The sequence below is a fragment of the Dermacentor albipictus genome, chromosome 1, assembly GCF_038994185.2.
Source record: "Dermacentor albipictus isolate Rhodes 1998 colony chromosome 1, USDA_Dalb.pri_finalv2, whole genome shotgun sequence".
NCBI lineage: Eukaryota > Metazoa > Arthropoda > Arachnida > Ixodida > Ixodidae > Dermacentor > Dermacentor albipictus.
Window position 1 is genome coordinate 132419840 of NC_091821.1, and position 16175 is coordinate 132436014.

A 16175-nucleotide genomic window follows, 5' to 3' on the forward strand; every position below is an offset into this window, starting at 1 on the left:
ATTTGAGTATCCTGTCTCGGTCAAAGGCGGACAGTTGCTTTGATACCTAGCATGCATCAATTTTGCGGAACATCAGGTGTATGTGAATAGGTGTGTCGTGTGTCACTTGGGAGAGATGTCTGTTTTGCATGCTGACAAAGCATTACTCAGCAGTTTTCAAGGATTAAATGCTCCACTTACTGGATCCTTTCGAAAACACCAACAGTGGGAGCGGAGCTACCTCATCTGGCATTGTCGTCCACTGCACTCTAGCCATTTCGAAGTTGTTTGCACCACTCAAATATTGTGTTGTGGCTTAGCGTCTCTTCACCATGTTGAGCTTGAAGTCTAGCATGAGTTTCAATCGGTTTTAGGCATTCGTTTGTGAGAAACTTTATTACAATACATTGTTCCCCAACTGTGTTCACAGGCTCCTCCACCATCTTGTTTAATACATCACTTCGGTGCAACTCAGCACCAGTGCATCACAGCTTGATATCGAAACAATATTTCATCAAAGGATGGCAAACAGATGGTGCTACTGTGTATTTGTACATGCATAATACGAAAACTACAGGTTTGATTTGAGCAACCATGAATAATTTTTCAGGGGAAGGGGGGCGTCAAGCTTACCAGTTTTGTTTATTGGCAGACATCTGGTTAGCTCATTTTCTTGACACTGAAACGTGCTGTGTAACTGCAGATTCTGATCCCTTGCATTGTAGTTGTATTCAATATGCAGAATAACAAAGTTTTTGAGAAGCAGTCTAGCAAGGGCACAACACTAAATGGTAATGTGACTAAGCGGGAGTTAATAGTGAGTGCAATTGACATTCGAGCAAAATAGCAAAATACTTTATTCTTAACATGGTGGGACTACAGAGGACCAATGAATAATATTTAAAAAAATTTGACTAAGGTAGATACGACCACACATTACCATCAGTGAACTTTCCCAGATCAGTGAACTTGCCCAGTTCATCCACTACAGTTGCTGCAGCATGAAGACTGCAAGAACTCGGGCCAGCACTCTCCTGGCCACCCCCTCCCCTTTTCTTTTCAAATTGGCAGCACAAGACACACACACACAGGATTAAGTGGGAAGGCACATAGTCAAGGTGTTGACTGGAAACTGATTTAATGTGCAGTGAAAATGAGATACACAAAAACAAAATTTGAGTCACTGCTAGCAAGTTTGTGCACTGCATATGATGCAGTACAATATAGCCTGCCAATTGACTCCAATTGCCCACTCCTCATTTTCATTTAAGCGGCTGGTAAAATGGATGCAAATAAGATAAAAAAGTGAACTTTGCTTGGGTACTAGGCTGACCTGGGACTTTAACCTCGCCAGGCTACTTGCATCAGAGTGCATGTCTCGTAGCTGAGTTCCAGCTGCTGTCTTGGCTTCTTGGCAAGTTTCCTTTCACTGACTCATTTTGTTAAAACTGAATTTCGGACAGGAAAATGAGCAGACTTTTAAAGCGATGGCTTTCTTTGGCTTTTCTCCCCACTTTGCGGTTTGTATGTTTCTGGTCATTTAATGGAGGTGAGTCAACCTGGGCCACTAGGTACGTGCTGGTTGCTCTCTTGCCGAGCAGGCAACATGGGTCACTGGGTATTTACTCGAATAAACAACTTGAGTCACTAGGTATGTGCTGTGCAGACAATTTTGGCACTGCAAGCATGATAGTGTGTGTGATAGTAGTGTGAAAGTGTGTGTGTGTGCGCGCGCACGCACGCGCGCGCACACACACACACACACTTCCAGTGGATATTTATTGAATTTATTTTTCTTTTTTGTGGAGAGATTACTTTTTCAAAATGTATCCGTGTCAATTTAAAAAGCATCATTTGTCTGATTTTTTTCGTACAGGTCGCTGTGTTGACAGGCTGGGCCTTACTGAAGATGCAGTGGCAGAATTGTGTAAAGTTAAACGAGGAATACAGGGACACCATAATTCATGCTACTTAGATGCCACACTTTTTGCCATGTTTTCATGCACTTACATCTTCGATGATATTCTCAATCGGGAACGTCAACTCGATGACATAGAAGAATATGATTGTATCCAGAAAGTGCTGCGTGACGACATTGTTAACACTCTTCGCAGGTATGTATGTGTTTGATATGCTACAAGTACAGTATGATCCCATAAAGATGAAATTGATGGCACTCGTAAAAAATTATCTTGTGAAACTTTGTAGATGTGAAATTTACGAATAACCATGGAACATGTGCAGCTGATGGTGATGAAGCTGCCACGAACAGTCAGCTATTGTATGGCTGCTGCTGTTGCTTTTTTTGGGAGGGTTCAAGGATAGTCGATCATTGTGTTTTATTCAATCATCAACATTTTCTTAGCATTCAAACTCTCAAGAGTAGCTCTTGAGTTCTAACTTTTTATTTTTCGGTGGTGGTCGCTTCACGAAAGCCTTGTTGAAGTGAAGATGTGCTTGGACTTCATTGTTGTGGTAATTTTGTTGCATAGAGTACTATGAAACACTGAAGGGGAATAAGGAAAACTTTATCAAGCTGAAAATTTAGTTGAACTGGCATTACCAATGCAGATATTCGACTAGTTTGGTTAAATACATTTATTCCTTTATTACAACCATGTCATGCTAGCATGTCTTTAGACAGGTTCATTGCTTAACAATGTTTTAGTTCACAACCTTTGGCCTGCAATTCTGCAACTTTATCAGTATGAGACCCAACAACTTCAGCACCACACTCTTTGTTTTACTGGTGTGCTTGTTTCAGATAAGCTTTTTCGTTACCACTGTAGCATATTTGCAATTTTGATTTGTTTCTTTCTTCTTTAGAGATCTTTATGTGCCTAGTGAAAATGTGATGAGGCTTCGAGAGCTCCTTGACTCTTTGGGATGTGTGTCGGGGCTCACTACTGAGGAAAAAGGTGAGGACATGTCTATGGTATACCCAATACTCCACATTATTTGAGTATCAAATCTTTCAAAGTAAGCATTCTGGCTGTGACAACTGGCAAGATTAAACTGACTAGATGAAAGTACAAGGAACCGTCTTAAATATTGTGCTTGTTTACTTTTACGCAAGATGTGTTCCCTTAGAATACACCTAGAGGAAAAAAATGTATAGCATCAGTGCAGTTTCAGTAACAACTTAAAAGGCATTGGTAGATCCAAAAGGACCCGCCGTGGTTGCTCAGTGGCTATGGTGTTAGGCTGCTGAGCACGAGGTCGCGGGATCGAATGCCGGCCACAGCTGGAAATTTTGACCACCTGGGGTTCTTTAACGTGCACCTAGATCTAAGTACATGGGTGCTTTCGCACTTCGCCCCCATCGAAATGTGGCCACGGCGGCTGCATTTGGATGGGGCCGCCATGGGACTATATCAGTTGTATATAAGCCATTGCAATCAGAATAAAGTTCAGTTCTGTGGTTCCCCGTCAATGTATAGTCTTGTCTTATCATACGGTGCTTCGCGTCACTACAATCTGGTGCAGTCGGCGAAGCTAGCGAGCTAGAGACGAATTGCTTTTTCTTACCTGGCTTCCTGCTGTTCCAAGGGGCGTCATCTATGAGATGGCAGCGTACGGACTACCGCCATTACTGTCTTTCCTGGAGACTGCTGGAGATGCGACAATTCCATGGGAGCAGTAGTGCGAAGACTTCACATATTTCCTTGAAGCGATGGGGATGGACGCGCAACCGCCACTACGGAAAAAGGCCATTCTGCTGCAATGTCTTGGGGTTGAGGGACCCCGTGTTTTTCACACAATGGGCCCAGTGCCAGCACGAACGTCAGACACGACAAAAGCCGGGCCGGAGGCAAGCAAACCAGCAGGATAAGACAAGACGGAGGCAATTGAAGGGGATAGTTACACGGAGGCGTTGGGCCTGTTGGAGCGGCAGTTCTCAAGCACCATCAATGCACTGGTCGAGCGACGTAGATTCACATTACGTCGGCAACTGCCGAATGAGCCGATACGAGTACGTGAGTGCCCTCGACAATTAGCAAAGACGTGCGACTTCGGGCATTTCTTGGAAGCAGCTCTACGGGACAGGGTTGTTGACCGAGTACGGAGCACTGAGTTGTGACCGAAATTGCTCATGAAGGGGTCACAACTTACGCTCGCAGAGTCAATAGAAATGCTGCAGATGTGTGAGCAGGCGGCGGAGAGTGCTGTGGTCTATGACCAAGGGTCACCCCAAACGGAAATAGTGCGGCACAGAGGCCCAGACAGCGACTCGGCAATCTCGGTGTGCAGGTGTTACCGGTGCGGCTCTACAAGGGACCTAGCTAATTCACAGGAATGCAAATGTAAAGGGGAAACGTTGCTCCCAGTGCCACAGGATGGGACATTTTCGAGCAGTCTGTGGCAGGTTGGCGGAGCGGGACGTGTGGATGGTCCGAAACGACGGCGCTAGTGAGGAGGATGTGCTCACTGTGCTGGCGGTCAGAGAAGTGGAACGAAGGACTTTGGTCGTTGACCTCGTTATTGAGAATGAGCCACTTCAGTTGCTGGTGGATACTGGGTCGTCGGTGTCTGTTTTGCCAGACCATGTTTATCGAGCCAAGTTGGCCAACAGGTTCCCTTTGGCTGCAGCTACAACGACGCTGTGGAATTTTTCACAGAAGAAAATTCCAGTCTTGGGATGGTTCACAGCCAGAGTTGTACGCGGGAACAACTTGACTTGCCTTCGCTTTTACATTGTTCCCCAAGGGATGGCATTACTAGGACTGGATGGGGTGCACCAGCTACAGTTGCACATCATTGGTTCTACACTGGAGTGTCTACAAGTCACGGTCAGCCCCCAGTCGCTTCCGCCTAAATAATGTGAGTTTTCCTTTCTTTTCGCTGATAAGTTGGGATTAGCGAAAAACTTTGTACATTCTGTGAAGCGGCACGCAGATGTAAAAACAGTAGCAGCGAAGGTTCGACGTTTGCCCCTGATGCTGCGAGAGAAAGTAGCGGCGGAAATGGCAAAATTATTGGATGGAGGCATTATAGAAAAGGTCAGTGCTGCGAAATGAGTGTCTCCTATAGTGGTTGTGCAGAAGAAGGATGGAACTATTAGTCTATGCGTTGATTTGCGCGAGCCGAACTAAGCAGTAATCATTGATGGATTCCCTTTGCCGCACCCGGAGGAACTGTTGCATGCGCCGAGCGGAGCAGCATGGTTCTCGAAACTGGATCTTGCTGCAGCCTACCATCAAGTGCAATTAGCCGAAGAGAGTTGTGAAATAATTATGTTTATTACGCACGAAGGCTTATTTAGGTTCTGCAGAGTGTTTTGGCCTTGCATTGGCACCAGCCGCGTTTCAGCGAATTATGCAAGAAATCTTGAAAGGCTGCAAGGGCGTGTTGTTTTATATAGACAACATCATAGTCTTTGGAAAGACTAAGAATGAGCACAACCATAACCTTCGCGAGGTATTGCATCGGATCGCTGAGGCGGGGCTGCAGCTAAATCAGAAACGCTTGTTCGCTGTCAAGGAACTCTCCTTTTTGGGTCATCATGTGAGTCATGCGAGTGCAAGTGGTCTTGCCCCACTGAAGTCAAAGGTGGATGCTGTGATTAAAACACGAATGCCTGCCTATGTAATCTCGCTGCAGTCTTTCCTTGGGCTCGTAGGCTATTACTCCCATTTTCTTCTCAATTATGCAGAAGTGGTGGAGCCGCTATGATGGCTTCTTCGTAAAGGACAGAAGTTCGTGTGGGACCAGAGCACCGAGAAGAGTTTTTGCAGGATCAAGGAGATGCTGTCGTCATGCGGGGTGGTGGCTATGTTCAACAAGTCTTTGCCTCTACAAGTGACCACTGACACCTCGGCATATGGACTCGGAGCTGTGCTACAGCAGGTAGTCGATGGAGAAGTATGTACAGTGGCATTCGCTTCGAGGACACTAACTCCAACAGAACGCAAGTACTCTACCGGGGAACGAGAGACGCTGGCATGTTTATGGGCGTGCGAACATTGGCACGTTCATCTGTGGGGCCGCAAGTTTGTCTTATGAACTGATCATCAGGCTTTGGTGACACTGCTGTCCACAAATGGGGTTGGAAGAGCCCACTGCGTATTGAACGCTTGGGTGCTAGACTTTTGAGATAGAACTTCACTGTGCGGTACACAAAGGGGAACACCAATATTGTTGCGGATGCATTTTCTAGGTTACCTTTGACCTCTGCAGAGGACGAACCTGTGGAGGAAGTAGTTGCTGTGTGTGGTGTTGAGCGAAGGTTGGTGTTGAGCAAAGGAACAGCTGAGGATTCAGTGATAAATGAGGTGGTGCAGCATGTGATGTCCAGATGGCCAGGAAAGGGCTGCTTAGCTGGAAAACTAAGGTTGTTTTTTTGTATACAAGAAGAACTGTCAGTTATAGACAGGCTACTGTTTCGTGCTGAATGGGTCGTTCCCCCAGCGACACTCACTTCTAGGCTGGTCATGATGGCACATGAATCGCATCCAAGCATTGTAAGGACCAAACATTGGTTGAGAGAACAGTACTGGTGGCCCAGAATGGACAGTGATGTTGAGTCTCTGGTTAGGAATTGTGCTATCTGCAAAGCATCAGATAAATTTGCAAAAACCATAATGGCCCCGTTGGAGCCAGTAAAGTGGCACAAGAAGCCGTGGGAAAAGCTTGGAATCGACATCGTTAGGCCGATGGAGCGAGCCCCTCTGGAGTGCAGGTTTGCAGTCACTATTATTGATTACCACAGTAAGTGGCCCGAGGTGCCATTTGTGTCCACAATCATTGCACAGGCAGTAGTGAGAGTGCTTTTGGAACTTTTTGCGAAAGAAGGCTACCCGAAAAGCATTGTGACTGACAATCGGCGTCAGTTTACGTCATGTTTTGAGCAGTTTTTACGTGATCGGGGAATCCAGCACTGCGTCGCAACATTGTACTACTCGCAATGCAATGGTCAAATTGAGCGGTTCAACCGCGTTCTCAAGGAATATATTCAGGTTGCGGCATTGGATGGAAGACCACTGAAGGAGGCAATCTGGGACTACCTGGGTGTTTACAGGGCACCCCACATGCAGACCCATGCAGGTACACACCCCACATGCAGGTAAGCCGGTGATGCTCCCTACAGGAGCATCACCGGCTTACCTACTGCATCGAAGAAGACCCAGAACAAGATTGGATGTTGTTGGCCTCCCAGAAAGAGAATTTTTCCAGGAGCCGCGTGTCGCCACGGAAAAGTTGAAACAGCGTGTTAAGGAGCAGCAACAACGAACTAAAAAGTACACTGATGAAAAACGAGGTGCCAGAGTATCTACCATTGAGCCAGGAGATTTCGTAAAAATAAAGCAAGGCAGACCAAAGACGAAACACAAGTTTTCTTTGCCGATCCAGGTGGAGAGAAGAGTGGGCACGAATTCGTTTTTGCTAGCAAATGGTACAAAATGGAACGCATCAAAATTAACAGTAATTGGTAAAGTAGGGACAGGACAGGCACAAGCACTAGCTGACGCAGTTATAGTGCGACGCAGTGCAGCCTCAGGGTTTTCTTGCGACCTGGATCTTCACATAGGGAAGTTGTGTATAAGCAATTGCCATCAGATTGCCATCAGTTCGGTTTCGTGGTTCCCCGTCAATGTATAGTCTTGTCTTATCATACGGCACTTTGCATCACTACAGTGACATACTCTAATGATGGGGACATGAAACTCTACTTTTTACATCAAAGCACCCTGCCATTTGAATTGTAGTTGCTTATGGATGGTGCCACAAATAGCTTCCAGCCTTGTGGCTCAAAAAGTGGACAATTTCTCTCTTGTTTCATTGTTGTAAAAAAATTGTGAACATTAATTATTTTTCTTTACAGATCCTGAAGAGTTTCTAAATTCACTGTTCCATGCATTAAAGGTACAGCCATTCTTAAAACTAAGGTGAGTATGTAGATGAGCATTTCTGTGCTTCTGCTGTTATTGAAATTCTTTGTATTTCGGTGGTCAAAATTATTCTGGAGTCCCTCACTATGGGTGGCCCCCATAATCATATCGTGGTTATGGCATGTAAAACCCCAGGCTTTAATTAGGTTTTGTCTGTATTTTTAGCGTGTCTTTACTTTTTCTTAACTGAAGCATTTTGAGATCTCATCTGTTACTGGAAGTTCTTATTTATCATGAACCATGACTGACTTGCCTATTAACCTTCGGCAACATTAGTGATAAACATAGAAGATAGCTGCAATTACCTTTGCTGATAAAGGAAGTGCTTAGCCCACTCCACAACGCAAACCAGTATTGCACGTAAGTCGGTTAACATCTAGATATTTTTTGTGTGCAACAGGCCAATAATAAAGAAAATAATGTACCAGTGATTTTCAGTATTGCACGTCTTAATTATTCTTGTATTTCTTTTGGACTGAAAAAAAGGCAGTTGTGATACTTTTTTGTACTTCTGTAATATGTTTTCTGCATGTGTTTGTACACAAACATGTTTTGGTCCTCAGAAATTGTGTGTAATTCAAGCCCTTAACTGTTTTTGAATGTTCGCTATTATTTGCATGATGTGTGGAAACAAATTATTTCTTGTTTTCTGGAGCATATGCAAGTGTGCATACTTCAAATATTGGTGAGATGAAGCTGATTGCGGGATTTGTATTTATATTTAATGAATCCTTTAAGTGTGAAAGACATATTCAGACAGAGGTCTTTGGCATGAAAGTGATACTCCTGGGCTTGCATACTTTCTCCATTGAAAGAGGGGAACATATTTCTGTGTGCTCCTGTGTCAGATTTTTAATTTATGTCAGTAATTTGCAATACAGCTCACCATTTTCTGATCAGAAATGGTAAGACTTGACGGTGACAGTGTTGTGTAATGCCATCATCAGGGAGACAGTAAGTGATTAACCTCATGCACATGCACTGCATATTTCTGTGCATAAGTCATGAACATATGTTCCTGTGTGCATCTGAGCACCAGCTAAACTGCGCAGTGGTCTTATTTTTGTCCATTATCTATGATACTCGAATGAGGGGAAGCTGTCCTCTGCTAAGTATGATGTCTGGGACCTGTCATGCAGAATGACTCAAATCAGTAAGGAAGCCGTGTACGAGAGCTTCTATGTGTCTCTCCTTTTTCTTACCGTTGTATTTTGCACTGTGCAAAATCATGGCACCAATCAGCATTAAACATGTATGCTGCTGAGCTTTGATGTCAACGTTAGCAGAGAGGAAATAATAGTGGTTTTCTTTAGCTACTGTTACTGTATGTTATGGTAGTTGGCTGCACTGGCATGTAAATATGGCTGCTGGTTTCCATTATGTAGCGGTTTATATGAGAGTTTAAGATTTATGTGACCCAAGCTTATAAGGTGGTGGTGTGGAGGCTGTGTATGCAAAAGGCATGCTTGTGTCCACTTATGCTTCCATACATTTCCTTTATAAATTGCTTCTTTCCATTGTCGACTTGACTGTCATGACACTGTAGGCATGACATCGTAGGCAGAGCACTGAAGGGTGTGAAACAGCCTTATAATCCTTTATTGTGCCACCTTTCATATAAGTAGTGAAAGTAACGAAAGTGGCCTCAAGCATATGGTGTGCCAAGCATTTTAGGTCATCTGTGGTAATATGCAATGGCAACAGTGTTTGGAAGTGAGGTACTATTTTAACCCGAAATCATTTCTACAGAATTTAGTACAGAAGATGTTACCATCCAAACACCGCAGTCTTGGTGTCGGAAATAATTTTTAGGATTTAAGCTTTGTTCAAGAACCTTTCTTTTAATGTGAAAGCATCATATGCCCCGTTACGCAAAAATCCGTCGGCGTAGTCAGCGTGACCGAAAGATGCTATCAACAATGGTCACCGGCGCAAACAGTAAGAACATGTCACAAAATGCTTGGATTTACATCAAATTTCTCAAAGAAGTTCCTGTAAACAAAGTAAATTAATGGCTTTGAATAGAAATTTTGGTAAATTTTGGTCTGGGTGGGAACTGAAGCCAGGCCTCCGGGGTGTGAGACGAGCACACTTGCTCGACGCCACGGTAGGTCCACAGTTCGCGTTGACTAAAGGTGTGCCTAGTGCGTGCGTCATTGCACACGTGACGGCGCAGCTAAGGTATAAAATAAAAAGTGTTATTGTCCAATTGAACGGCACTGAGCGGTCCTTCGAGTTATGAACTCCTCACAGGCAAGCGTGTGCATTGAGATGCTTGGTTCATTTTGGTATGGCCTTACTGAGATGCAGTTAGAATGCAGGCGATAGCTTACGCGGACATGGAATACATGGAAAAACACATTTCACCAAAGGGACTATAATGCTTTCGCATTCCCATGCCTAAGCTGTTTTAAATGTCTCTGCCAATTTTTTTTTTTGGTACCTAGTTTTTAAAAAATACAATTTTCTTCATTTTTCTCTTTCAGCTCGCAACAGGAGACACACCTTTATCAGCTGTTTGTTGCTAAAAATGAGCAACTGGAAATTCCTACTGTGCAGCAGCTCTTCCACCAGTCCATTCATGAATCCAAGCTAAAGCTCAAGGAGGTCAGCTCTTCTACTCTTTTTCGCTGTTTTTATTTATTTGCATTGTTTGCAGAATCCTATTAGTACTTTGTCCACTGTTTGACGTAACTTTTTTTTTAACAAACTGCTTTCTTTTTTGTTTTGCATGTATGTAATACTGCATACATGTTTGTATTATTATTCTCTTCCTCCAACACTGCTGTTTTTAACTTTCTTTGTTGTCAATTTTGCTTAAATGTGTCTAGGTGACAGTAGGCAAGCGAAGCTACAGAAGCACCAATGAACGAGAAGAAGGAAAACAGAGGTGCTCGATTTTTAGGGTGCTTTAAAACAAAAGTCTAGTAGAACATGATTAGATTATAGTACTGTACTGTTTTCTATGTCTTCTTTCAGTGATGCCACGCAAATTTTTGTTGACTCCAAAACTACTACTGTGGTGCAGCTGTCCTAAATGGGACAGCATTTTTGGAGGTGATTTGGTGGGAATCATGTGATGCAAAGCATGATGACATGCTGCGTAAAGTCCTGTGACTCGCTCAGCTGTATGCGTGGTTTTGGTTTTAGATCCCAGCCACTGCAGCCACATTTCAATGGGGGCGAAATTCAAAAATTCTCATGTGCTTAAATTTAGGTGTATGTTAAAGAACCCCAGGTGGTCAGAGCTAATGTGGAGTAGTCCACTATGGTGTGCCTCATTATAAGATCATGATTGTGGCACATAAAACCCCAGAATTTATTTTTTTAATGTTTACCAGGCTTGCGTGCCAAAAGGGGCAGTGGATAAGCTTCTGCTGGGCAGATACCTAATTGCCGGCATTTAACATCCCAAAATTGGACAGCAAGCTTTAAGAGACACTGTAGTGGAGCAGTCGAGGTTAATTTAAGCCGCCCGGGATTTTTAAATGCGTAGCTAAATTTAAGTACTAAGTACTTCTGCACAGGACAGTGTCCAAGATGGAGTCACCTCTGGAATGAAAGCCGCAACCTCTTTTTCGCTTGCACAATTCCATAACCACTGTGCCACCACAAAGGTTCACTGCAGTGCAGCTTGTGGACCACTGACGAGGGTTTGAGCACAAACCTCATAAAGGACGTGAAGCTCTTGATTGGCTAGAATCATTAAAAAAAGCCTACTACGTCATCTGTTAATCATTATTTGTATAAATAATTTAATAGAAATAGATACTGAGGTTGAATGCATGGTGTATGCAGATGTACACAGTTTTTATCAGGTACTAATGTTGATGATTTAAAGGAAATAGCAGTTTGGATAATTTACAATGATGGTCTGTTAAAAATTCTCTCCTATATAGATTCCAGCAAGACTATAACCACATATATTAAAGCTAAATATTAAGATTATTCTCTCCGCATTTATCTTGCCTTTGGAGGAAATACAATAGAGATTACACACACATTTAAAAATACCAGGGTTATACAGGGTGTCCCAACTAACTTTAGCCAGAGTATAAAAATATGCCAATGCACTCTGACGATGCGACCAAATGCATGTTGCTGACTATTGTATGTAGCAAGTCACAATATTTTTTGTATTCTGCTTAATTGCATAATTAGTCAAGATGAATTAACCAACTTCTGAAGCAAAGAAGTTGGCAAACAATTCCAATGATAAAGTTGTATAGTGCTTTATAAAACGTCCGATTGAACAGTTTCTAACTTTCTATCTATTAGGTATTAGTGTTTTTCCACTTATTGCAGATGCCCGCGAAATACAAAAAAATGCCATCTGACATGCCCGCTTGCGTGTTGTGATTGCAGCGCTCTCAAATGTTTCACATACAAACGAACATAGCATCTAGCAGGGTGTTCTGCTTAAAAGGCGACGGGGCAGTGACGCAGGCGTTCACTGTGCGATTTATGCCACTGATGTACTTCCCTCATGGGGATTCATGATAGCGATAAGCAGGCACTAAGGCAGCACCTGGCTGGGCACAATTGGGTACGAGCAAGAGAAGTAGGGGCTATGCCAAGACGCAGTTCTCACCCATGTATGAGTGCGAATGGTCAGGGAACAAGCCAAGGCACAGGACAGCTCTCGCCCAATGGAACACCTGACCGAGCGTGGTCTTCCCTCCTTGTATACCTTTTTCTTGTAGGTTGCACTGACCTTGCGAGGGATGAAGGCAATACCTTGTAATACCTATCTAAGAAAATATAGCAAAGCTTGTGTGGCTCCCTCTGTCGCGTAGTCACACAACTGCTCATATTTATTTTCTCCTTAAGAACATAAGTGGCACACACAATGTTACACCAGCAGCATTCTGTATAAATTTAATTATAAAACATTTACTGTGGACACTCTGTAACAAATCCCTGCTCCATGGTCAGATATGCATGAGCAAGAATGAAACCAATATTGTCGCAAGATCAAGCTATTTTAGCAAATTACATAAATCAGCCCAGTTTTCAATCAAAAATAAGTTTTTTTTAAGCACAACTAGCCAGTCTTGAGAAATAGTCTTACAAATAAATTGAATTCAATATTTGTTCTTAAGTTGCACATGTATCCGATGAGGTCACTGCCTTTTGCTTATTGCAGGCTCATTTGGCACAGACATAATGGCAGTCAAGAGCCCTGTGTTGCCACCATATAGTACATAAAAGTTTAATGTGCCATGGGTGGCTCCATGTATGTTTTCGTCATATCATTCGCTTATTCTCTTTTTAAATTGTCCTGGCTTTTGGTTTAAATGGGCCTAGGTGGACTTGTGTTGTCCTGTGTCATTTTGCAGGTGATGCTGAAGTTTGCCTGATAGCCATTTGAATGTCCTTGTTTTTAGTATGTGTGTATACCTCCAGCACACTATTGCTTGACTTTTCATCTTGTTGCTGATACTGCTATTGCAAGGGCCTCCCTCAAAATAGCCCTTGCATACTTGCCTCGTGGCAAGTATGCAAAGGCATACTTTCCAAGTTGTGGCATGTCATGTTGTGATGATTCTCGCAATGTATCAGCGATACCGCATGACCCTCACCAAATCACTCCCATAAATACTCTCTAGTCCTAAATACTATTAATGTTCCTGCTGTTGTTGCTGCAGTTAAAGAAGTATGTCATGAAGTATGCAGATTTAACTGTACTCTGTGCTTAAAAGTTATATGCCTCTTCAGTTTTGAAGTAAATTGTTAGTGTGATGTGAAAGGACATTGGGGAAGCAGCGGCTCTATCAGCACCATTTGCAAAGGTATTCCTCAGTGAAAGGTTTAAATACCATGGTTGGTTGTACATGACCATAAACAAATCTTTGAAAATTTTTATCATCAAACACTCAAACCAAATATCTACGAATTGGATTAGAAGTACTCCTCAGCTTGTATGTTAAATATATTTATTACCTTTACTGCAAATTCAAGATTGGCCTGTACTTTTTCTGAGAAAGATTAGTAGGAAAGGGAGACACTGAGGAGAGCTTTGCAATTTTTTAAATGGTCAAATAGGTAGCATGAAGGTACATTGTAATAGTAATGGCTTCCTATATACTACCATACCTGCACATTTGCACAAAAAGCGCAGGGCAGCGGCCACTGCGCCTAGTTCCGGTGCTCGCTGCCAGTCAGTGGTGCCAGCCAAGAATAGAGCAACCGAGGCAACAGCATGGCGCCCACTAGAGCTGGCCTTTTTTCAGCGCAGCTTGTATCACTTTACTGAATCTTAAGCACCAGTAGCACCCTACACTGGCACGAACAGTCTCCCGCAGATTGTGCTTGCACAAAAAATTATGTGTACAAGAAAGAAACGAGCACGAGATATTGTTCTTATTTCTCCTAACACACTTCCTTACACTTTAACATGTTGAAACTGTATGACACACTAGCCTAGCAAAAAAGCAATATGAAGTTTGAAAAGTGCAACACAAACACAAATATTGCCGTCATTTGCAGCTAGAGATTGTGGTCCGTCTGTGGCAGCAACTTCTGTGCAAGCATTTTGGGGATGTTGTTCTCGTCCGTTACCTTCAGGGCAAAGTTAGTAGCAGGGAGTGGAAAAACTTAGTCAGGATCATCTCAAACTCGTGATGATTGGTGCCTGAGTACTTGGCCTTCACCCTGTCGCAGCACTTGAGCACCATTTATACTGAGTTTGCACAGCGAAAATTGCAATCTTACGTTTATAAACAAATGACACTGATTAAACATCAAGAATAACTAGCAGTCTGAGCTTTCAGGTTGCAGTATGAAGTCGACGAAGTTCCTTCTACACGTTCAAATATGGTCACATTAATCTTAAGTTACAACAAATGATTGAGGACCTTAACAGAGAGAGTGAAAGAGTGGCGTTGAAGATTGATATGCAGAAGACAAAGATAATGATGAATAGCCGGGCAAGCGAACAAGAGTTTAGAATCGCCAGTCAGCCTCTAGAGTCTGTGAAGGAGTATGGTTACCTAGGTCAATTACTCACAGGGAACCCTGATGATGAGAAGGAAATTTACAGAATAAAAATGGGTTGGTGCACATACGGCAGACATTGTCAGCTCCCGACAGGAAGCTTACCATTATCATTGAAAAGGAAGGTCATTGCATTTTACCAGTGCTGACATATGGGGCAGAAACTTGGATACTGACAAAGAAGCTTGAGACCAATTTAAGGACCGCACAATGAGCAATGGAACGAAGAATGCTACGCATAACATTAAGAGACAGAAAGAGAGCGGTTTGGATCAGAGAGCAAACGGGTATAGCCAATATTCTAATTGACATTAAGAGAAGAAAATGGAGCTGGGCAGGTCATGTAATGTGTAGGTGTAGCTAACCGGTGAACCATTAGGGTTGCAGAATGAGTGCCAAGAGAAGGGAAGTGCATTCAAGGACGGCAGAAGACTAGGTGGAGCGATGAAATTAAGAAATTCACGGGCGCTAGTTGGAATCGGTTGGTGCAGGACAGGGGTAATTGGAGATTGTAAGGAGAGGCCTTCGCCTTGCAGTGGACGTAAAATAGGCAGCTGCTGATGATGATGAATCTTGTGGCTGCCGTGATGATGCACAGAACGAGAAAGCCAACCAGTTCAATTTCTTTTAGCAAGTGGCACATGACCAAAGCAGTTCTTTGTATAAAAGTAAGTTACTGAAATTCTAAAGTGAGCTATGAGTCCGTTTAGTGCAAAGCACAATAAACGTGCTGGGACAGGTTGGTCTGTACTTCTTATAGAGGGTATATGCCCGTAGCACAGAGAAATAATAATTTAGGAAGCGCAACTCGGCTCCTTCCCATGTCATCATAATGTCACACAGGGGTGCAGCAGTGGACGTCGTGACAGCACCCCATACCTAATGCTGGACAGCTGACGTATGGTCAGATGACGGTTTGTCGAAGCCATCGAAGCGATGCAAAGGATCTGTTCGACGCGGGGAGCGCTCTTGTCGTCTGGTCGCGTGTGGCTGCTTGATGCCAGTGCACCACCCTTGCATTAGATTCACGATGTGTGTATCCCTCAGGTAGCTATAGCTCAAGTGCACTAACGAACACGATACCATTCACTAAACGAGATGGGAGCTATTACGTGCTCTTGCTAAGCTGGCCGGTGCACCATGAGACAGGGAACGACCAGTACTGCCCCAAGCAGCAACAATGACTTCTGTGGCTGGCCAAGGATGACTGCACCTCGAAGGTCAGCACAGTATTTACGCCTGCTAACCGTTCCGCCGGGTAAATGCTTTTAGCAGACGTAGTCGCTTGTTGTCAGTTCTTGATCCTTGCTT

At 43.5% G+C, this 16175-nt stretch overlaps 1 protein-coding gene across 8 annotated transcripts in view; it reads left to right on the forward strand.

Moving 5' to 3' along the window:
- CYLD (ubiquitin carboxyl-terminal hydrolase CYLD) overlaps positions 1-16175 on the forward strand; it is a 138644-nt gene that overhangs the window by 106832 nt on the left and 15637 nt on the right. For all 8 annotated transcript variants that reach the window (XM_065424527.1, XM_065424526.1, XM_065424529.1 and 5 more), the window contains 4 exons: positions 1856-2093; positions 2806-2897; positions 7802-7865; positions 10355-10475. In XM_065424527.1, the coding sequence (XP_065280599.1) occupies positions 1856-2093; positions 2806-2897; positions 7802-7865; positions 10355-10475 (515 nt within the window). The remainder of the gene's footprint in view (positions 1-1855; positions 2094-2805; positions 2898-7801; positions 7866-10354; positions 10476-16175) is intronic.